This window comes from Podarcis filfolensis (assembly GCF_964270895.1).
Source record: "Podarcis filfolensis genome assembly, chromosome: 1".
NCBI classification, from domain to species: domain Eukaryota; kingdom Metazoa; phylum Chordata; class Lepidosauria; order Squamata; family Lacertidae; genus Podarcis; species Podarcis filfolensis.
Window position 1 is genome coordinate 10914446 of NC_139604.1, and position 22496 is coordinate 10936941.

At 44.2% G+C, this 22496-nt stretch overlaps 1 protein-coding gene across 14 annotated transcripts in view; it reads right to left on the reverse strand.

The window, feature by feature from the left end:
* Positions 1-22496, reverse strand: part of ANKRD44 (ankyrin repeat domain 44) — a 161608-nt gene that overhangs the window by 87583 nt on the left and 51529 nt on the right. For 10 of the 14 annotated variants that reach the window (XR_014551372.1, XM_083627462.1, XM_083627463.1 and 7 more), the window contains exons 2-3: positions 9702-9785; positions 4353-4431 (exon numbers count right to left, since the gene is read on the reverse strand). Coding sequence is in view for 13 of the 14 variants with exons in the window: in XM_083627462.1 (XP_083483588.1) it covers positions 4353-4431; positions 9702-9785 (163 nt within the window). In the remaining variant the exon portion in view is untranslated. Of the gene's footprint in view, positions 1-4352; positions 4432-9701; positions 9786-14212; positions 14261-22496 lie in introns of those variants that run through there. The other 4 variants (XM_083627461.1, XM_083627471.1, XM_083627465.1 and 1 more) reach the window with 1 other exon arrangement.

Below are 22496 nucleotides of genomic sequence, written 5' to 3' on the forward strand. Positions count from 1 at the left end.
CTCAACCCAGAGAAATCTCATCCCCAACATTCTGAATCCTTCGTGGGGCGGGAATGGTCACAGTGTGGCAGGGATCAGTGTCGTAAATGGCCAAGTGCCAGATCACAAACCACATGAGGATGCGACTAACTTCCCCCCTTTTTCCGTCAGTCCTGGATTTCTGTTTGCTTGTACTTAAAGGGTCAAATGAGAACCTTCCCCAGCAGGCTCACGGTTGAGTTGGCTACCCTTTATAAGGGCATGGTGCAGCCCTCACTTGATCCACGCCCCTCCCGCCAAAGGAAACGACAAATCAAGCCAAGAATAAGTATCCTGCTGTATACTTCGGGCCAGCCATTAGGAGAACCAGACAATGTGAGCTAGTCATGTTCTTTAATATTCCCATTGCATTTCTGACAGTAAAGAAAGCAGGCCGGGGGGGGGGGGTATATTGCAAGAGGCAAGCAAATAAAAGTTACAACTAATAATAGTTTTTCAGAAGTCTACTCTGATTTGCCTGCATATTTTACAAGTTTCAGTAAATTATTATATTTGGTTATTATTTAACAGCTATAATTTATTTGCTTCCAGACTTTTGCGGGTGTTTGTGTTGGTAGGATCTGACATGTGTCTTATGAGATGTTTCTGTTTTCAAATATTGCCGTAATTTAAACAATAACTATAATGTAGGTGTGTGACTCTCTGACATTCAAGATCAGTCTTCTGCTTATAATTTTGAGCATTTGATCTTACGTTACTAGGAATAACAGATGACACATACATTTGCCTATGTGAGTGTCGAAATCCTTTAAAGAACACAACACATCCTGGGTGCTCCACCAATTTCATAGTTGCTGAATTCTATTCTAACATTTCTCAAAATTTATGTTTCTGTCACTTCATGCCCTTCCAGTCCATTTTTGCAGCTAGGCTCATTGATGAAGTAGCAACAGCTGGAATATATTTTTTTTACAAAGCAGATAGAGGTTGTCTTTAAGCTTTGCAGATAATCCCACTGTAATTGTATCATGAAAAATACCGTTTAAAAATTAAAGCTTTCAAGAAACAGGAAATGTTGTACATTGCCAAAGACACTACACATTTAAAAATGTTTTATGAAGTCTAATAGCATATGTTTAAGACCAGCACTAATTGTCAAAAGGCTTTCTCACATGTCCTTGATTTCTGTGCAAAGGATTTGACAGGGAGGGAAAATAATTGTTTCTAACACCTTCAGTAAAGAAAACATGGCCCTTGTATTGTATTTCTGCATTGCACATCTGATCCCCACAGTTTGTACTGGTACAATAGCTGCCGGATTCACTGTCTCCAAGGCTTAGATGTGGTCATCCACATCTTCAAATCCAAGCCATGGTGGTACAGACAGTGTGAGACAAACAATTCCATGCTAATACATGCATCATGTCCATATGAAAGAAGACCCCATGTCAGATGTAGCATTGCCACCAGTGTTTCAAATTACCGTATTTTTCGCTCTATAGGACACACCTTTTCCCCTCCAAAAATGAAGGGGAAATGTGTGTGCGTCCTATGGAGCGAATGCAGGCTTTTGCTGAAGCCTGGAGAGCGAGAGGGGTCGGTGTGCACCGACCCCTCTCGCTCTCCAGGCTTCAGGCAGCTATCCGCAAGCCTTCTGAGCGCGGCGGCAGTTCCCGCTGGGCTCAGAAGGCTTGTGGATAGCAGCCTGAAGCCCGGGGAGCGCAGCGCCAACTCCTGCTGCGCTCCCCAGGCTTCAGGCATCTGTCCGCAAGCCTTCGGGCTCCGAAGGCTTGCAGATAGCAGCCTGTTCTGGGGGCTGGGGTCCCCATCCCCGCAAGCTCTGGAAGCGGCGGCAAGGTTGTGCGCAATCTTGCCGCCGCTCCTGGACCTGTTCTGGGGGCTGGGGTCGGGGGAAGCTTGGGCTTGGGGGGGGGAAATAAATTTTTTTCTTTATCCCCCCCCAAAAAAAAAACAACTAGGTGCGCCCTATGGTCCGGTGCACCCTATGGAGCGAAAAATACGGTACCACCAAGGCTTCAAAGGGTCTGAAGTTAAAAGCTGCCTTGCTGAACTGGACTCTACGCCCTGTGCTCAGGGATGCCTGGTGGCATTAGGAGCAGTACAAGTTGGTGTGGCTTGGCCAAAACACTATTGCAAGCCAATTCAGAAGGCTTGGCAGGCCTCATTAGGCCTGAGGGCTGGAGGATTCTCACCGTGAACTAAAGGATCTCAAATAAAGATTGTGTGGCCCAGGACGGACAAGGCCTTCGTAGGTAACAAGCAAAGAGAGAAGGAGGAGGGCCTCCAGACTTACCACATTTTGCAGTAACCGAGGTAATACACATTACCACCTAAAGAGGTGGTACATAAGAACAGTAACTTCAAAGTCCAACATTACTTGTACCACTGCTCAGAACAAAGACTTTGCACCAACTCTGGGTTTTCCAACAACCTATTCTAGCCACTGGATACAAATAATGTTTCCACCAGGTCCATCAAAGCTGTATTGTATGCAGTCTGCACTCTGGGTCACAGATGAAGGGGAATATTGGTGGCACAGGTAGAGCTGTACTGCGGTTCACTTTCCTTTTTGAGATGTGTAATCCATACCCTGCAACGTTCCTCAGGTGAAGTAGGGTCATTTTCATCTGAGGAATGTTGGGAGAGTACGGCGGCAAACTATCACCCCATCGCTATCCAAAATGTATCCACATCATTCAGAAAATCACCATGAGCAATGTAACAAATCCCACACAATACAAGCATGCATATTTCTACCAACTGCTGCATACTGAAGGCACGTCCAAAGCTCAACAACCCAGTTTGAAGGAGCTATTCTCTCAAGATCTCAACACATGTGATCTTGAAGACTGTCATCACGGTGCATACATCAAGATTTATTTATTTTGTAAATATAGAGGTCTTACCTCTGGTGCAAGCCATGGTCAGGTCAATATCACAGTTCCAAAAGGCCTCCCTCCCTTTTAAAAAACAGAATCATAGGAATGGAGATTGCCTCCATTCCACCCCCTGAAAAACACAAACCTCAGTTTTGTCCATTGGGGGAGCAGGTTACTCAAGGCTGGTAACATTTGCTCTTGAGGTCTTGTGTACTTCCCTGAGAATGTTCTTTTTAAAAATTATTTTTAAAATGAATTTTCTCTTTAAAAAAGATGCGTGTACACAGGTAGAGGAACACGAAAATCGGCAAAGGGTAGTGAAGAGAAGGGGAGAAGTCTGTTTGCCCCTTCTTGGGTGGGTGACTTTGCGGGCAGGCCCCCAGGCCTCCTCTGTGAACTGGACTATTGCAGGCCGGATAATAATAATAATAATAATTTATTATTTATACCCCGCCCATCTGGCTGGGCCTCCCCAGCCACTCTGGGCGGCTTCCATAGAAACCAAAAATGCAGTAAAATATCACACGTTAAAAACTTCCCTGAACAGGGCTGCCTTAAGATGTCTTCTGAATGTCAAGTAGTTGTTTATCGCTTTGACATCTGCTGGAAGGGCGTTCCACAGGGCGGGCGCCACTACCGAGAAGGCCCTCTGGCCCTCTGCCTGGTTCCCTGTAGCTTTGCTTCTCGCAATGAGGGAACCGCCAGAAGGCCCTCGGCGCTGGACCTCAGTGTCCGGGCAGAATGATGGGGGTGGAGACGCTCCTTCAGGTATACTGGACCGAGGCCGTTTAGGGCTTTAAAGGTCAGCACCAACACTTTGAATTGTGCTCGGAAACGTACTGGGAGCCAATGTAGGTCTTTCAAGACCGGTGTTATATGGTCTCGGCGGCCGCCCCCAGTCACCAGTCTAGCTGCCGCATTCTGGATTAGTTGTAGTTTCCGAGTCACCTTCAAAGGTAGCCCCACGTAGAGTGCATTGCAGTAGTCCAAGCGGGAGATAACCAGAGCATGCACCACTCTGGCGAGACAGTCCGCAGGCAGATAGGGTCTCAGCCTACGTACCAGGATCGTCCTCCTGCCACCAAATTGGCCAATGGCAGCAGGAATTAAAAGGTGTTCCCCGGGGCGCGGGACCAACTGGCCAATGGTGGTGCTTGGCCTTGCACGCCCAGAGTAGGGATAATTTCCCAGCCTGCTGGGCCCTCCGGCCTCTGTCTCTCGCTGAGAAATGACTGAGGAGAGGAACAAAAGAAACTCAGCCTGAATATCAAGCTCCACCTACCTGTGTGGACAGTGACCAGGAGAAGGGCAATGAATATTATGACTGATGGGAATATCACAGCTGATGGGACAAGGTGCTGAACATGCACACAGAAAACTCAGATCTGAATGACCTGTTTGTGATATGCAGCCAACATCTACACGCACCCATGGCCATTTCACTTTCCTAATGGTGACACAGGAACTACGTACCTGACAAGATTAGAAGCTCAATTATCTCTGCATCCCCCAGGAAAGCAGCAACGTGAAGAGGGGTCCTCTTCTCTGTGTCCTAAGGAGCAAAAGAGACATGATCATTCCAGAATTACTAACCAAAGGCCTACGGGCTGCCATTGTAGCAGGTCTGTGGGCTGCAGCCACTGAGGGACACAGTCAAGGCCACTCCTGGGAAGCTCCCTAAATGCAGTTCAAGATACAGGGATTGCCAGCAGATGGTCATCAAACTTTGTTTTGCTTCAGCCTCTACTGCTTCCAGTCAGGGTGTCACAAGTGTGAAGATGGGGCAATTGCTGCCGCCTACAGAGTTGGCTCTGGGACTTGAGGGCGTAGGGGTCTTTATGTTAGGCACACAAAACAGATATTTCTATCATGCCACTTCTGAACTCCTTCGATCCTCCACGCGGTGTGAATATCACAGCATTCTTGGGACAGCATTGGGTCTTTTGTAGAGATGGGCAAATTTGTCAATTTGGGTTTCAGTTTCTCATTTTCCAACCTTATGAACGTTTCCATACCAGTTGGCATTTTTTCTAAGGCCTCATGAAAATTCATTTCTCCTACCATACACATTTTTGTATGCAATTTTGCTTAATACACAAGTGTTTGCAATGCAATTTTCCTAATATAATGCATTTGTTTATATGTTTTTTTCACCTCATTTTCCCTTCACATTAACTTTGGCTGATATCAAATCCAGACCTGCTCTTTTTGGGCCTCTTGCACTTTTGCAGATGGGAGAACAGATTTGTTAGCAATATTTTGCTCACAATACAGCCTTTTCACTTTATGACTTAAAACTGTAGAAGTCAGAGATCCAGTGGGGGGGGGGATTTTTTATAGGCTTTTTACATTTTGTAATTCAGGTTGCCCCCTGACCAACTTTTGATTAGTCACACCAGATTGGTTCCCTTCTGACCACTTTGATTATGAAAGTGGGATCTACACTGAAGGAAACGAGAGTAAGATGTGTGGGATATACAGCAGTGATATTTAAATTTATCATGAATACTGTATTTCCCTGTGAGTAAAGGAGACTTCGCTTCCATATCTATGTACCTCCTAGCATTCATCCACACTGGGTCTCGTTTTTTAAGCAGCAATGATCTGCATTAGCTGGAGCACAAAATTTCAAGCGTTTGCCAAAAGGTTTCTGCAATTATCTGCATCTCACTCTCCACCTGTATTCCACCTAGACATAATGATAATTATGATAGCAGAATGGTAATTATGAAGGAAAAGGCAGCAAGCAGAAGAGAAATAACCGCTTATGAAGCAGTGCGCAAGTAGACATGATTTCTGGATAAACCTTTGTTGCTCTTGTTTTAGGCAGGGTTCTACAGTATGGTGCCTTTGTGACAATGGTATTAGCTCCAGGGTTTGAGGAGCCAAGATGGGCAAGATGTCCTCAAACTGATACCTCCCTAAGTGAGCCCAGCTCCTCCTTGCTGTTGTCCCCGCTGCTCATTTGCTTGCCCTCTTCTGTTTGGGAGCTTCGGGAGAGGGCAAAATGAGTGGAAGTTGCTGCTCCTTCTTCTTGTTCCTTCTATTGTGAACTCACTTGGAGGAGACAGGTGTGCAGGCAGCAACAGTAAGGAGAAGGAACGACAGAGCCAGGGGCCCCGAAGGGTTGGCAGTGGGTCCTCTGCTGAGGTGTGGGCCTTAGCTGGTGCCCAACAATACCCACACCTGATGCCAACCCTGCTGTGCAAGGAGAAAGGCTCTCCTGAAAGCAGTTGGTGGCTACAACAAGCAGCAGGAGATACTGATGTCTAGGTCTGCCACACTGTCTTGCTCTCGATATTAATCTCATGCAAAAATTATAAAGGACAACCAACAAGTAAGATCCTGCTGGATCAGCCCAAAGTCCAATCTAATAATAATAATAAATTTTATTTATACCCTGCCCTCCCCAGCCAAGGCCAGGCTCAGGGCAGCCAACAACCAATAATAAAAATGAGTTGAATGAATGCAACTTAAAAACAAAATTAAAATACAACATTAAAACAATTAAAATGCAGCCTCATCACAGGAGGAGAAAAGAAAAAGAAGGGGGGGGGGATCAAATTGACTCCAAGTCAAAGGCCAGGCGGAACAACTCTGTCTTACAGGCCCCCTGGTCTCATGAGGCAGAGCGTTCCACCAGGCCGGAGCCAGTGTTGAAAAAGCCCTGGCTCTGGTTGTGGCTAATCTAACTTCCTTAGGGCCCGGGACCTCTAGAGTGTTGCTATTTATGGACCTTAAGGTCCTCCGTGGGGCATACCAGGAGAGGCGGTCCCGTAGGTACGAGCTTCTAGTCCATGGCCAAGCAGTCAATGGTTTGTTCCATAAACTCAGTTCTGTGTGTGCACGTTTATTGTGAGGGTTGCAAAACTTCAGAAATTCAGTAGCCACCAGAACACAAAAAAATTAAGTCTGGCAGCTTTCCCCCTTCTCTAGAATATCTCACAAACTCCAAAATAGTGCAAACCTTTTCCTTCCAACATAAGAAGGTGATTCCACCAGATAAATGACCCCCCCACACACTAAGTAGAGCCATGTTTCAAGTATACAGTCCTTTAAAAAAAGAACAAAAAAGGCCTGTCCAAGACAATAGATACCATTAAACAAGGCTAAATATATAGTTGTTGAAGGAAGAGCCAGGATTAATTTATCTCTTGGCCTTGCTGAACTTTTTCATTGTTCTGTCTCAAGACTGATGCATCACAATGACTATTTTTCTTGCTGACAATAAACAGTAGTGAAAAGCAGTTCATGAAAAACAGCATTTGTACACTTTCTTCTTCTGAAAGGTAGGCAAGTCTTTGATTATCCCTGCGCCTAACTGTCTAATTGTTTAATTAGAACAGTAATATGCGCAAAGACGATCAGTCCTACCATTGTTTCAAGCAAGGTGTCAACAAACCAAGAGAATTTCCAAAATGGAGATTTCTCGATGTCGTTTTTAAAATCAGCTGCAGAACGAGAAACTCTAAGGTTACTAGCTAAATGGCTACTTCATTATTTTAATTTTTACAGTCATGGCTGGGGAAAATAAACCTAAAGCTGGCACAATCCACAAAACTATATCGAGGTGGCAATTTTCAGGGCACAGTCAACAACAAAAATCATTTTGTGATGACGAGTTGGGAACTAATCACAAGAATACTCCAAAACATGTATTGCGTTTTGGTGGTTGGCTTCCATCAAAATGGCTCAAACTCAGCACCTTTCATACATTGTTATGCATGTCAGGGGCACTGCCAGTTTGACACATCAAAGAAATTGAATGAGCAGCCACTACATGCACACAAAATACCTAATTTGTGTTCTCTCAGAAACACAAAATGTTTTTTTGAACTTGCATAGACTTTGCACCTTTAAAGCACATTTCTCCCCACAAAAAATTCAGGGCACTCTGTGAGGGGGAGATTTAAAGGGCCAGAATTCTTTGAGGGAAATAATTTGTTTTAAAGCTATGGTGCACATGCTGTCTATGTCAGACTGGGAAAATAACAGATCAGAAAATTGGGTCTGTGATACTGATAAAGAAGGTTAATCTAGCCATGAAGCATTGCTTTCTTAAGATATAGGACGAGATGTGGTTTAATTAGGCTAGCTGGCAGCCTTCATAAAGTCAGGGAGTCTACTTAGCTGGCTCTCTGAACTATCCACATTATTTAGGTTGGGCACAAGACAATAATGCTCTACAAAACTCGATAACAGGAATTCAAAACTTCCTTGTAGCTGTGGGCAGTGGGCCAGTGAAGCCACATGCAGGAACAGTGTGTTTACAACGACGAGTGGACAGATAAGAAATCAACAATGCCATAAACGAAAAACCAGCATCTCATTTCTCCTCATGTTCAGTAAGAAAAATGGAGCCGTCTTAACTGCATGAACGAAACAAGTGGTTTTCCAAACCCCAACAAGTATGTCGCCGAAGGAGAAGCCTGTTTTATGTCCACATACGGTAATATTTTTAACCCATGCAAGCAGATTAGGGAGGAAAACAAAGAATTCTGTTCCAATTTCCCCAGGGCAGTCATGCACATTAAGCAGCAAACACGACAATGACCACTCTAAAGAACGAAAACGACACACCACAATTATATTGTAGTTTTAAACCGTACAACAGTTCTTCATCGGTTAAAGGAACAGCAGCCTTTTCTCACATGGCTTGAAATGACAAAGTTTTATTCTGTGGTGGCCTGGCTGCCAGGAACTTGGGAACCTCACCGTGGAATTTAAACAACTGGATCGTCCCACTCACCTGTCTAAGTTGATCCAGGAGAAAAATTCCCCAACCCTGCTATACTGGACTATCAGGAAAACTGCAGAAAATTCCTCACAGAGAGGAAAGCAGAAAGCCAGTAAAACAGTCAAACCCAGACACATGAAAATGAATGAAAATGATCATCTCATCTTCCACTCACACTTTCCAACAGGGCTGTTGCTAGACTTGGAATTTGAAAATCATGATAATTAGACAATTGCATTTTTCAGCTGCTGATTAAGTACAACAACTAAGTCTCTCTCTCTGGCCAACACCAGTGGGAGAATTTCATACCACTTGGGATTATTCCTTAGGCAAGCCACTCCTACATAAATCTCTCCACTTAGAAAAAGCAGGGAAGGAAGAATTGTCATAGCCTGCCTTTCGCATCTGTCTGTCTCAAGAGACAATGGAGTCTGCCTTTGGGGGTGAAGTCAAACTGTTGCATTGCCAGCATCGAAGTGACCTTTCAAAGTGCGCAAGCCTGGGCAGTGTGTATGGAGGTCCTGGCCTGCCCAGACAACAAGACCCCCACCCCACCCCGCTCGGCCTTGCTGGTGTGGTCCGAAGGAAAGCACAGCAATACGTTTAACACCAGCTTGGTTGCAGGAGTTGCCAGAAGGAGGCATACAAGATGTCATCCAACCATCTTAGGGATTCTACTCCGGATTTGTACGGAATTTACTCTTTAGCCTTTTCTTCTCCCAAAGATGTCCCACAAGGAAGCAGAGGTTGAGGATCAGAGTTTTCCTTCTCCTATATAAGCTACCTTCTCAGATTGATGAACCTCATCTGCCCCTCACTTTTCTCTGCAGCACGTGTAGAAACCGCCTTCTTGACTGTTGGTCCCATTAGCTATTAAGGTATAAAAATGATCCCAAGTGTACTTTATTGGGGATGGGGCCCAAATCTTGAGAATAGGCCTCTAGACTTTGGGTAGAGGAAGGACAAAGTTCCTCTGCACCTCAAAAAAAAATAAAATAAAAATAAAAAATAAAATCAGCATTTCTGATGGTCAAATCTCATAAGACAAGGTTTTTTTGGCGGGGGGATTAGACACAGTCACTTACCAGAGCATTGACATCTTCTGTTTTGTAGATCAACATACGTATCTCATCAGGATCACCATTGAAAATTGCTTGGACCAGCGGGGGCTAGAAGAGACAAAAAATAAGAGAAGGGGGAATGATTGAATGTCAAACCCATTACACACTCCAAGATATCTGCAGCCATGTTAAATGTCATATTTACACTAGACTGCCCTGAAATCTAAATCAACTGCCCGCTAGTTGGTTGAGGATTGGGGACATTAAATCCTGCTGCTTTGGCCCACACCTGTTTCCTGCAAGGGAAAGAGGCATGCAGCCAACACAGGATTTTAGCTGCTCTTCTGCCCATCAGATGGCATGGTTTTGATATGGCCTGGTTTATTTACCGTATTTTTCGCTCTATAAGACGCACTTTTCCTCTCCTAAAAAGTAAGGGGAAGTGTGTGTGCGTCTTATGGAGCGAATGCTGCGCGAAGCCTCTTCAGCGCAGTGGGAGCGTTCATTCCACTGCACTGAAGAGGCTTTATGTTGCTTTTGCTGAAGCCAGAACTGCAAGAGGGATTGTTGCGCAGCAATCCCTCTTGCTGTTCTGGCTTCAGGGATAGCCGCGCAAAGCCTTTTCAACAACATTTGATTCATAATATGTTTTTTTCTTGTTTTCTTCCTCTAAAGACTAGGTGTGTCTTATGGTCGGCTGCGTCTTATAGAGCGAACTGCTTTTTAGTGCAAATCCTCCCCCCCAAAAGCAGTGGGCAACACTGTACCATATTAATACAAAATAAATATACAATGAAAGTGCAAAACATACAATACATCAATGGAAACAATAAGACATTGCAAGTGACATCAACTGATGGTTGGGTGGCTTGGGGGAAATGATCTTGTGAATCAACTTGAACCCTCTAACAGGCCAAGATTGACTTACACCAACAACCTTCTATGCGCTACTATCTCAGCTGCTAACAATGGTTCTTTATAACTGCCTGCTAGATTTCTGAACTGGTCAACATCCTTCTGCAACTTTAAAAACATATGCACTCTGAATACCATATTCTCCTGACTGTCTGCTAACAAAGGCCAGAGAAGAGAGGGTGATTTTGCACTGGAGTAAGAAAGGGGGCAATAGATCCCATAGCCTGTCCCCGGAGAAAAAGCAGCCTTTGCCTTTGCACAGCAATTACAACCATAGGCGCACACACACAATGTTCATATGTTTCTATGCAGTGGAAGGGCGCTTGGGAAACTGACATCATTGCTGTCGCATTCATGGAATCTAGGATATAGTGTGAATGGCTAAAGCAGGAAATAATTAAGCAGCTGGTCCTTCAGTAGTTGGAAAATATTACTGATGAGACTGAAAGAAACATCTGCTCCGAGAGTTCACCATAAGCTGCCCCTTTCAGTCTATATTTAGAGGCGAGATCTATCCGTGGTTCTTAACATGCTTTAAACTTATTTAAAAGCATGATCATGAAGCAGAGGTGGGGAGCTGGCTGGGGCTGGGGCGCCAGATCCTTATCTCCGTTCAACCCCGAGGACCAAGTCTGGCACATGGGCAAAGCCACCCACATACCATTTCACCTCCTGCCCTAATGACATCAGGTAACATTTTTTTGCCTACAGGTGAAACTCAGAAAATTAGAATATCGTGGGAAAGTTCATTTATTTCAGTAATTCGACTTAAAAGGTGAAGCTAATATATGAGATAGACACATGACATGCAAAGCGAGATATCTCAAGCCTTTATTTGTTATAATTGTGATGATTATGACGTACAGCTGATGAAAACCCCAAATTAACAATTTCAGAAAATTAGACTATTAAATGAAATCAGCAAAACAAGGACTGCAACTAGAGCAATATTGGACCTCTGAGAAGTAGAAGCATGCATATGTACTCAGTACTTGGTTTGGGCCCCTTTTGCATAAATTACTGCCTCAATGCAGTGTGGCATGGACATTATCAGCCTGTGGCACTGCTGCAGTGTTATGGAAGACCAGGAAGTTTCAATAGCAGCCTTCAGCTCTTCTGCACTGCTCGGTCTCATGTCTCTCATCTGTCTCTTGGCAATGCCCCATAGATTCTTTATGGGGTTCAGGTCAGGCAAGTTTGCTGGCCAATCAAGCACAGTACTCCCATGGGCATTGAACCAGGTTTTGGTACTTTTGGCAGTGTGGGCAGGTGCCAAAGTCCTGCTGGAAAATGAAGTCAGCATCCCCATAAAGCTTGTCTGTGGAAGGAAGTATGAAGTGCTCCAAAATCTCCTAGTAGACAGCTGTGTTGACCCTGGACTTAATGAAGCACAGTGGACCAACACCAGCTGATGACATGGCTCCCCAAATCTCTTTTCTGATGAGAGCAGCTTTTGCATCTCATTTGGAAACCAAGGACCCAGAGTCTGGAGGAAGAATGGAGAGGCACACAATGCCAGATGCTTGAAGTCCAGTTTGAAGTTTCCACAGTCTGTGTTGATTTGGGGATACAGTGGTACCTCAGGTTATATACGCTTCAGGTTACATACGCTTCAGGTTACAGACTCCACTAACCCAGAAATACTGCTTCAGGTTAAGAACTTTGCTTCACGGTGAGAACAGAAATCGTGCTCCGGCAGCGCGGCGGCAGCTGGAGGCCCCATTAGCTAAAGTAGTGCTTCAGGTTAAGTACGGACCTCCGGAACGAATTAAGTACTTAACCTGAGGTACCACTGTATTCTAATTTTCCGAGTTTCACCTGTATGCCGTTTGACATCAAGTGCTTCCCAAGCACTAACTATCAGCTGATGGTTGGCGCTTGGGAAACCTTGTATGCAGCACTTCCCCATGATCAGCTGACAATCAGTGCTGTGCTACACCTTTTTTTAAAATAAATAATTTGATGCTTGAGACACACTTCGTAACAGGCAAATCTCTTCCCCCCATTCTATCAGATCTGGCCAGTATTACCCAGGGATGTAAAATGTATCATTAAAGTCATCTAATATAGTGGATCACTGAAGTCACCTTGGTACCTGAGTGTCCTGAAATCTTCTGGGGAGTCCCTCCTTAAAGTCCCACCTTTGGGTGTTACACATTACTTGGTGACACCGGACAGGGCCTTCTCTGTGACAGCACCCCACGTGGAATGCCCTCCCATCTGATATTTGCTTGGCAATAACCTTATTCAGTTTGGTGCCTGGTTAAAACCTGGTTATTTACTCAAGCTGCTAGTAACTGTTCATCTCACCGCTTAACTTGCAATCGCTGTCACTTGCATTTCAGAAGTAACACTGACCCCCTAATCTAAAACCACAAATTGGCTAACAGGGAGCATGGTGTTCATAGCGGGCCTTCGCTTAGTTGCTGACGCATCCTTTACACATACACAAAAGTCTTTAAGCCCTTAAAGAGCAAGCCTAATAATAAGACCTCATAATAATAGGTCTTGAAGCCCTATAAATAACATTATAGATCTTCAGTCAGGTTGCTCAGTATGCTAGAGGTGTACACTGAGTAAATACAGATTTTCCCCCTTCGGCTTTCTGAGCTAATTTTGGCCAGAAGCTTGGCTTCAAAATGGCTCATTTCCATTTTTCTGTGCATAACCAGACTCCTGCCCTCAAGATTGCTAATGTTTCCAGGTGAAACAGAGGCCAATTCCTGCACTCTCCCCCTGGAACCTGGCCATTCTCCTACCACAGAAAATTGCAACAACTGAGCTGTTTGTGTTTTGACAACAAGACGGACCTACATTTTTCAAACCAAGCGGGTGGGGTTCTGAAAATAGGCATTTTTGAAATGTGTGTGCCACTTCTGAAAAGGAAAAAGAGCAGAGATGAATTTCCATTCCATTTTCAACTCACTCTTTTTCATGATGGCAATTCCAACCCTCTCCCATAGTTTATGGTAGTTCAATAGGCGAAGGGGGGGGGAATGTGATTATGATCCCCTCTTAAAATATCATCTCCAATACTAAAATCTGCAAGTGTGGGAGCGGGGGGGGGGCGGACCTCAGAAAATTCAAAGAAAATATTTTAGGGCAGTTAATTCCAAACTTTTAACAACAGAGAGAGAGATTTATTTGACATGATTTATATAGCAACTTGGTTGTGATACACCTTGAAGCGGTTCACACGCCAAAATTGAAATTATCCAGAAGGCACAGTGAAAATCAGGTATTTATAAAGCATTTGAGAAGAATTAGAAACCGAAGTACAGTACAGTAACCAAAAACAGAACTAAGCAGCTTTGGGAGGATGTCTTTCTGAACAGAGAAAACGGGGAGGAGGAAGGAGGGGGCGTTTAATCCTTCCACCTCCAACTTATTTTTTTGCTTCAAATCTGCACCACAACATTATCCACCTTACAGAAGCAAAATGTCAGCTCAGGGGAGGATGGAGAGATTTTGAGGGGAGAAGTCACAAGCAGGGAAAATCTCTCTCACACACAGCACCCCCTGCCCCCAGAAGAAAATGGCTGGAGACACCACACATGGTTTTGGGCTCATGAAAACCTTTAACTGTACAATTTATTTTTTAAAATACAACCCAGGTTCACCTGGGAAATGAATGGGCTAACTATAACTAACATGCCCAGCTCGTTTAACCTGTATTTTGCCCCTTTCCTTGCCAGGCCTCACCATCCACAACCAGCACTCTGGGGCTCCAGTATCCCCACAGTCCACCCATAGCCTTCCCTGGGTAACTACAAATAGCATTTTAAATTGCTTAGGATTTTCCATTATGCCCCAGAGCAACGCAACACTGGTCATCCTGATGCACTGTGGATTTTTTTTTTTAATTAAAAAAATGGCTATCTACCAATGTCACCAGGTATGCCCACAGCCAAAGCCCACCCCCAAAAGCGGTCCATGTCAATTCTGCTCAATATAAACAACCTTGACGATGACAACAACACAACACTCCGCTTTCCTCGTTCTTGAGATATCTAGTCTTTTGGCCTTGAGAATCATTATCCTCTCACTGACACTTTTCTTCACCAGGAAAATGTTTCACTGGACATTTTGGCTGGCCTTTCCTCACAAGATTTCCCGACCTCCCCTTTTTTTTATTTAAGCCACCAGCTTTGTTAATCTCTTGCTAATCTCTTTTAAAGCTACCAGCCTTATTAGGAGCTTCGAAGGATGACAGCAACAGAATCCAAAAGGAAAAGGAAATAAAAGGACACTATAGCATGAAAATCTAGTTTCCAAACTCTTACTTAAACACACACACCCCTCCAGAAACCTGTTTTTTTAATCATTCGTCCTGCTTGGCTTGCAAAAAGCTTACACAGGGGTTAGACTACATCTGATCTCTATTAAGTAGTCGTGTACAATCATGTTCATTGTGAGATTGTTGTAGGTTTAAAAAGAAAAAAAGATAATGGGTTGTAGCCAACTAAGCCCTACTCATCGAGTAGACCCACTGAAATTAATAGGCCTAAATTAGTCATGCCCAGTGATTTCAATAGGCCTACTCTCACTAGGCCTAGCAGTAGCTAGAACCCTAAGTTGCAGGATGTCTGAAATGTTAATGTATTATAGGATTCCCCTCCTTCTTGCATTTGTTGTGTATTTTTCTATAATGCAAGCTGCTTGGAAAGCTTCGGGTGACCAGTGAACTAATAAGTTTTGTGTTGTTAAGTCGTTTAGTCTTGTCCGACTCTTTGTGACCCCATGAACCAGAGCACGCCAGGCACTCCTGTCTTAATAAGTTTAGTCAATATAAATAAATAAACCCTAACAGTTTAGTTTGCCAAAACACTCTGATTCAGAAGCCAAGGGAGAAAATGAATGCAATGCACAATGTTCAGGAGCTAAAGATGAGGAGGGGTGCTTAGGTAATGGATCCTTGAAAGTGTCTCTGTAAAACTTTGGATGGTACGGAGAGTTTAAAGGAAAGGCAAGTTGAAGTGAATAAGAGAGTTGTGATACACATCACATCACATCAATCTTGCCTTCTTCACAAGTGCAGACTATTGCAGTTAACTAAAGTGCATTGTGTTGCGTCTATTAACACGATCTGGAAACCTCTCTGTCTCTCTCTCTCCCCTCCACCTCCTCTCTTTAAAGGGTAGGATGTAAACATTTTGCTCTCTAGTGACCCACTAAAAGCCAACAAGAACATTTTCCACTTGCTTTGCCAGATGCAGGAGAGGCAGCAACAGTCTGAAGGCATAAGAAATCTCCTCTGCAAGGCCCGTTTGCACTGAAATCCCCCTGTGGTCAAGCTGGCTTTCATCTGCTGGGTTTGAAAGCATGTCGGCTGAGAAAGTCTCTTGAGAAATAGGACCGATGGCAAAAAAAGGCTTTAACTTCCCTAATCCTGGGCTTCCTGTTGTTATAAAAATGCGTTGCTCTAACTAGCGAGCGGTTCTCCCCCCCCCCCCCAGCAAAATCTGCAAACTCAGGCGAGATTCGTTTACACGAATCGGGAATACGGAACGCTGTTTCGGAGGTTTTATTCATTTACTGGGGCAGGAAATCCCAGACCATTTCAGCCACTTTCGCTCCTTTCCATTAATGGCGTGCTCCTGCTGCCAACTCCATCCTGTTTCCTTTTCCACAGTAATAATAACTATGGGTTGCAGCCGGCCAGAGCAGCACTTTTGCCAAGGGGATCTCCTATTCCTCCTCACCATTCCAAGTCCCTCCAACCCCCCCAAAGAAATGAGCAAGGACAATTTCTGCAAACATCCAGGGCACAGGGAGAAGAGAAGGGAATACATCTTGTATCACTTCTGACACGACCCTGTGGTATTCAATTAAATTGCCAATTATATCAAGATGAACATGAACACAAGGAACACATTATCTAGGGACTTTTCATTTATTGTAAGCCTACTGAATCTTGGATATAATGTATATGTATTATTATTATTATTATTAGGACTTTTTTCAGCCGGAACACGACAGAACTCAGTTCTGGCACTTCTCAGTTGGGCGCCATTGCCATTATAAGAGAACAAGGGAGGTGTTCATGGTGAATTCCAGCACCTCTTTTCCAATAAAAATAGCACTGGTTGTTATTATTATTCATTAAAGTTATATCTATATAGAGATCTCTATATACAGAGAGAGAGGGAGATCACACACTAGTTTTCCAACAAATAAATAAATAGAGAACAGCAGACTACATATATTAGATACAGAAAATGTATATTTACTTCATTGGGTAAAGTGCTAGACTTGGAAAAGGTCGATTCAGATCCCAGTTCAGCTGTTATCTTAGTGAGTTACTTTGTGGATATCTGTTCCTCCTCCTACAAAAGAGGCTCAGTATTGACCTTCCTTTCAGTCTCAATAATTTTATTCTGCTTTTTCTTTCTCATACCAGTCTGGAATATTGATCACAAGGTGGGCTATAAATGGAAGCAAATAATGAATGCAACTTGAGATTAGTGCCAAGAATGAAGAAGTTAAAAAAAATAATCCCAGTAACATGTTATCTGTAAAGCAAACAAATCTCAAAGTCTAGAAGAGCTGTCAATAATATTGAAGGGAATTATCCTGTCGTGAATAAGACAATTTCATTTTTCTTGGAAGCCGCGCTCCCCAAAGAAGTCTCAACGCCCACTCCTCTCTGTAATTTCTTTTTAAACTCCCTATATTTTTTTCCTTTATCTACTGTGCTGAGCAGCAACCTGACAGACATTTTTAAAAGCCAGGCCACAGATATTTGGCACATATGGTTCTCTCAGAATGTTTCAACTCCGGAAACTAGGAACCGATGCTTCACTCTTCTCTGCTTAGTTCAGTGATAACAGGAAATTAACGCAATGAGGTTTTCTCTAACTAAAGACTACAAGCTGAGCATTTTAGTTTTACACTAATGCCCTATGTATGGCTTTTCTCTCAGTAGTGGTATTTTTTAAAAAACAACAACAACAACCCACCAGTCCATGTTTAAAATGCATGTGCAGGCGGAGAAAGACTGACTGAAGCATTAAAGCAGCTGTATTATTATTATTATTGTTGTTGTTGTTGTTGACTACTTATCCCAATATCCAAATGGCAGCAATTTGGGAGAATATAGTTTCTGCTTATTCCTTAAGCATAGCACATTTAGGCAGGAAATGAATAGAAGTGGAGAGATTTATCGTACGTTTAACGTACACAGGCCTTGAGCTCAGTTGTCAGAACTCCAGAAAACTCAACAATCGGCTCATGTCAAAAGTTAATGTACGGCCGCCATTTTGAAGTGTCCTACTAGTGTCTTACTCACAGGGGTCATGGAAATGTAAACTGGGGGCAGCGAACACGTTACACTGAAAGCAGACGACTTCCTGCACAGAATCCTGGGAACTGTGGTTTGCTCAGGGTGCTGGGAGTTGTAGCTCTGTGAGAGGTAAACTACAGTTCCCAAGATTCTTTGTGGGAGCCATGTGCTTTAAAGGTTTGGTGCCCCCACTTGAGGAACCCACTCATTGACTTGATTGTAAGAAGGCTAGAAAAGGTAAAGGGACCCCTGACCATCAGGTCCAGTCGTGACCAACTCTGGGGTTGCAGTGCTCATCTCGCTTTACTGGCCGAGGGAGCCGGCGTACAGCTTCCAGGTCATGTGGCCAGCATGACTAAGCCGCTTCTGGCAAACCAGAGCAGTGCACGGAAACGCCGTTTTCCTTCCTGCCAGAGCAGTACCTATTTATCTACTTGCACTTTGACGTGCTTTCGAACTGCTAGGTTGGCAGGAGCAGGGATCGAGCAACGGGAGCTCACCCGTTACAAGGCTTCAGGATTGCTCTCCTATACTATTTCAGACACGTGGTTTATATCATGGGTAGGCAAACTAAGGTCCGGGGGCCGGATCCGGCCCAATCGCCCTCTAAATCCGGCCCGTGGATGGCCCAGGAATCAGCGTGTTTTTACATGAGTAGAATGTGTGCTTTTATTTAAAATGCATCTCTGAGTTATTTGTGGGGCCTGCCTGGTGTTTTTACATGAGTAGAATGTGTGCTTTTATTTAAAATGCATCTCTGGGTTATTTGTGGGGCCTGCCTGGTGATTTTACATGAGTAGAATGTGTGATTTTATTTAAATGCATCTCTGGGTTATTTGTGGGGCATAGGAATTCATTCTTTTTTTTCTTTTCAAAATATAGTTTGGCACCCCACAAGCTCTGAGGGACAGTGGACCGGCCCCCTGCTGAAAAGTTTGCTGACCTCTGGTTTATATATTTAGATATGTGTGCATTTATGAATATTTATTCTATATTTGAGATCTTAAAATTTTTATAACGGCCCCAAGTAAATAGCGGAACTGTGTTGCAAGATCACACTTGCAGCTGTTGCTCACAAATTTTCTCTCAAAGGCAAACATTCTCCATGATGTCTGTAGCACAAAGCATGGAAAGCTGGTTGGCTGGAGACTTGCTAGTCTTTTTAATGTCCTTTGCAACTCTGAGGAAGAAGTGGGGAGGGAGGAGATTGGTCAAGCACTGAGTCAGCTTCGCCACAGAGTCTGAGGTGACCCTCACCACATATGGCTTAAGAGAGCAACCATGTAGGATATTTTAAAATTATAGCTATACGTCAGCCGGGTGCTTCTTGGGTATGCTGTTCTTAAAATCACATTGCACCCATTTGCTATTAAATTGCAAAATCAAAAGCTTGTTGAAGAGGTTTATAGGGTGTTGTAGTCTTCTTACAAGGGGCACGGGTGGCGCTGTGGGTTAAACCACAGAGCCTAGGACTTGCCGATCAGAAGGTCGGCGGTTCGAATCCCCGCGACGGGGTGAGCTCCCGTTGCTCGGTCCCTGCTCCTGCCAACAGGATTTCTGCTGTAGACCAGCTCCTATGATGTACCGTATTTTTTGCCCTATAAGACGCACCAGGCCATAAGACGCACCTAGTTTTTGGAGGAGGAAAACAAGAAAAAAAATATTCTGAATTTCAGAAGCCAGAACTACAAGAGGGATTGCTGCGCAGCAAAAGTAGCGATCCCTCTTGCTGTTCTGGCTTCTGGGAGAGCTGCGCAGCCTGCATTTGCTCCATAAGACGCACACACATTTCCCCTTACTTTTTAGGAGGGAAAAAGTGAGTCTTATAGAGCAAAAAATACGGTATGTATGATGATTTTGGGGTGGTCTTTGACTAAGTGGGTTGGACAGTGTTAAAAGTCTTTAAAGGTTCCTGCACACTTTTGTTCAGGGTCTCTCCCTCCTTTGAAGGAGGGGAGGGGACTCTGTTGCAATGCAACAGAAAAATAAATATCTCCCTTGTTTTCAACTGGATCCTGCCTCCATCCATTCTTCTCTGACCAATCATGGACTTAGGGGACTCAAGAGTCCCATGGGGAGTTGGGCAGCAAAAGCCAAAGCCCAATTTTTACATCAGGGCTGTGATAGAACGAGGAACATTCAGCACCTAAACCCACAAGAAAAACTACAATGACAAAAACCTGTTAATGCAGCCTCAAGCACCAGCAACACAGGAAGATCTCTCACCGATAGCTTCTGCATCCAGCCGTCCTACTCATTTTCGGCATTCCCCAATGGCAGCTATTCCTTAATTAGCAAAACACCCTTAACACATGGGTCAAGGACACCCACTAAGACCCATAGCAACTGGTGCATGTGGGGGAACGCATAATAAATTTTGTATCGCTAAAAGTTGTGCTTTATCTTTCCCCAAAGGAGAAAATGAGAGAAAGCAAAGAAGAGTACTCCGGGGCACAAGTTCCTCTATCTTGCCAGCCACTTGCAGCCCACTTACTTGGTCCTCTACAACTCAACGGAATCTACAGTGGTACCTCGGGTTACAGACGTTTCAGGTTACAGATGCTTCAGGTTACAGACTCCGCTAACCAGAAATAGTACCTCGGGTTAAGAACTTTGCTTCAGGATGAGAACAGAAATCACGCAGCGGCAGCAGGAGGCCCCATTAGCTAAAGTGGTACCTCAGGTTAACCTCCAGAACAAATTAAGTTCTTAACCCGAGGTACCACTGTACTGAGAATCGAGTCTCTCTCCCCTCCCTTCACTGGCAAACCCAAAACACAAATAAAGAAGAATGCAAACGCAAGGCCGGCCCTATCATTAGGTAGAAAGAAGCAGCTTCCTTAGGCAGACAGATAGAGGGCAGACAGAGCTGTATTGGGCAGTGTGCCTTGTGTCCCCTCAGCTACATTGCTGCCCTCTTGTACAGTAGAGGCCACTGTGCCATCATCAGCATTGAAGCAATCGCCAATGTAGTTGGCTTTTGCGCATGGGATGGGGGAAGGCACCATTCTGATCTCTGCCTCAGGCACCAAAATGTCTTGGACTAGCCGTAACTAGTCATTTTGTGGAGGAAAGCATTTGGGGTTCAGATCTTAGCTTGGGGGGGAAAGTAATTGAATGGAAAGCAGCAACACATAACTGAGTTTTTATTAAAAACCTTTCAAGACGTAATTCTGCACTGGACTCATGCCGTAAAACCAATCTTATACCATCTCTGAGAACACCTGGTGTCAATTTGCCCTACATTCAATGAGAGGGGAGTCATAAAAAACACCAGTTGTAACAAGATTCAAATGTAGAGATTATTTTGCAAGCGGACAGTTTTCTTTCACACCAAGAATGCGTGCACCACAGCTTAATGAGATATGTCAAGACTAATCTCTTTATTTGCCCATGAAGCCGCCTGGTCCCCATGCAGACCTAAGTCATTAAATAAGATGTGTTCACACACTTTGGGCACCGCAAAGCCATAGAGAAATTATAAACAATACTACAGCTCATGTGCGTTGTAGACTCGCATGACTCCAGCACAGCGTTGTAAACTTAAGTTCTTTGCAATAACACTACTAGCAGCCTCATACCAGGCATTGGGTCAGTTCTACCAGATGTTACTGAGGGGAAAGAAAAAACAGATGCCATTTTCAGGGGCAGCCAAGCATTTACTGCCACATTTAATTTAGCCACGGAAGTAGTAACTTTTCATCCCATGACGCCTCAACGCTGCAACCAGGAAACCACCACCTTACAAACTGCCCAGCTTGCAATCACCTTCAGGCAGGAGACCTTCACAGCTCCCCACGAAACCTCTGGCCATATACACTGCAGGGATCAGATGTACTCAGCACAAACAGATCCCTGAAAAAGAGTTGCGCTGGTGTTCAGCTGAGACTGGAAATCCCATTTTGTCTTTTCTCCGCCATTCCACTCCTAGCAAAAGTTTCAAGCAACGTTATAGAAAATATACATTGAAAAGCTCACCAGTTGGCTCTGGGATATTCGTGAACTGCAGCAAAGTTATTCTCTTGGGGGGGATCTTGTGCAGTCACTGTTACATTTTTACACAGTGGGGTTCCAATCCTGCTCGTTCTCCCCCAGGACCTAGCAATATAGTCGTACCTCGGAAGTCAAACAGAATCTATTCTGCAAATCCGTTAGACTTCCAAAATGTTCAGAAACCAAGGCACGGCTTCCGATTGGCTGCAGGAAGCTCCTGCAGCCAATTGGAACCTGCGTTGGATGTTTGGGTTCCAAAGAACGTTTGCAAACTGGAACACTCACTTCTGGGTTTGCGGTGTGCGGGAGCGAAAATGTTCAACTCACAAGGCGTTCAACTTCCGAGGTACAACTGTATACACATTCATTTTACCTTCTGGATGAACATAAATACAGTGGTACCTCTAGTTATGGACTTGATCTGTTCTGGGGTGCCATTCGCACCCTGAAAAGTCCGTAACTAGAGCGCCACTTCTGTGCATGCGTGCAGAACAATAGAGCACTTCTGTGCACACATGCGCAGCGAAACTCGGAAGTATGCACTTCTGGGTTTGCCATGTTCGCAAGCCGAAAAGACGCAACATGAACCTAACACAACATGAGGTATGCCTGTATGCAAAATTTTCAAT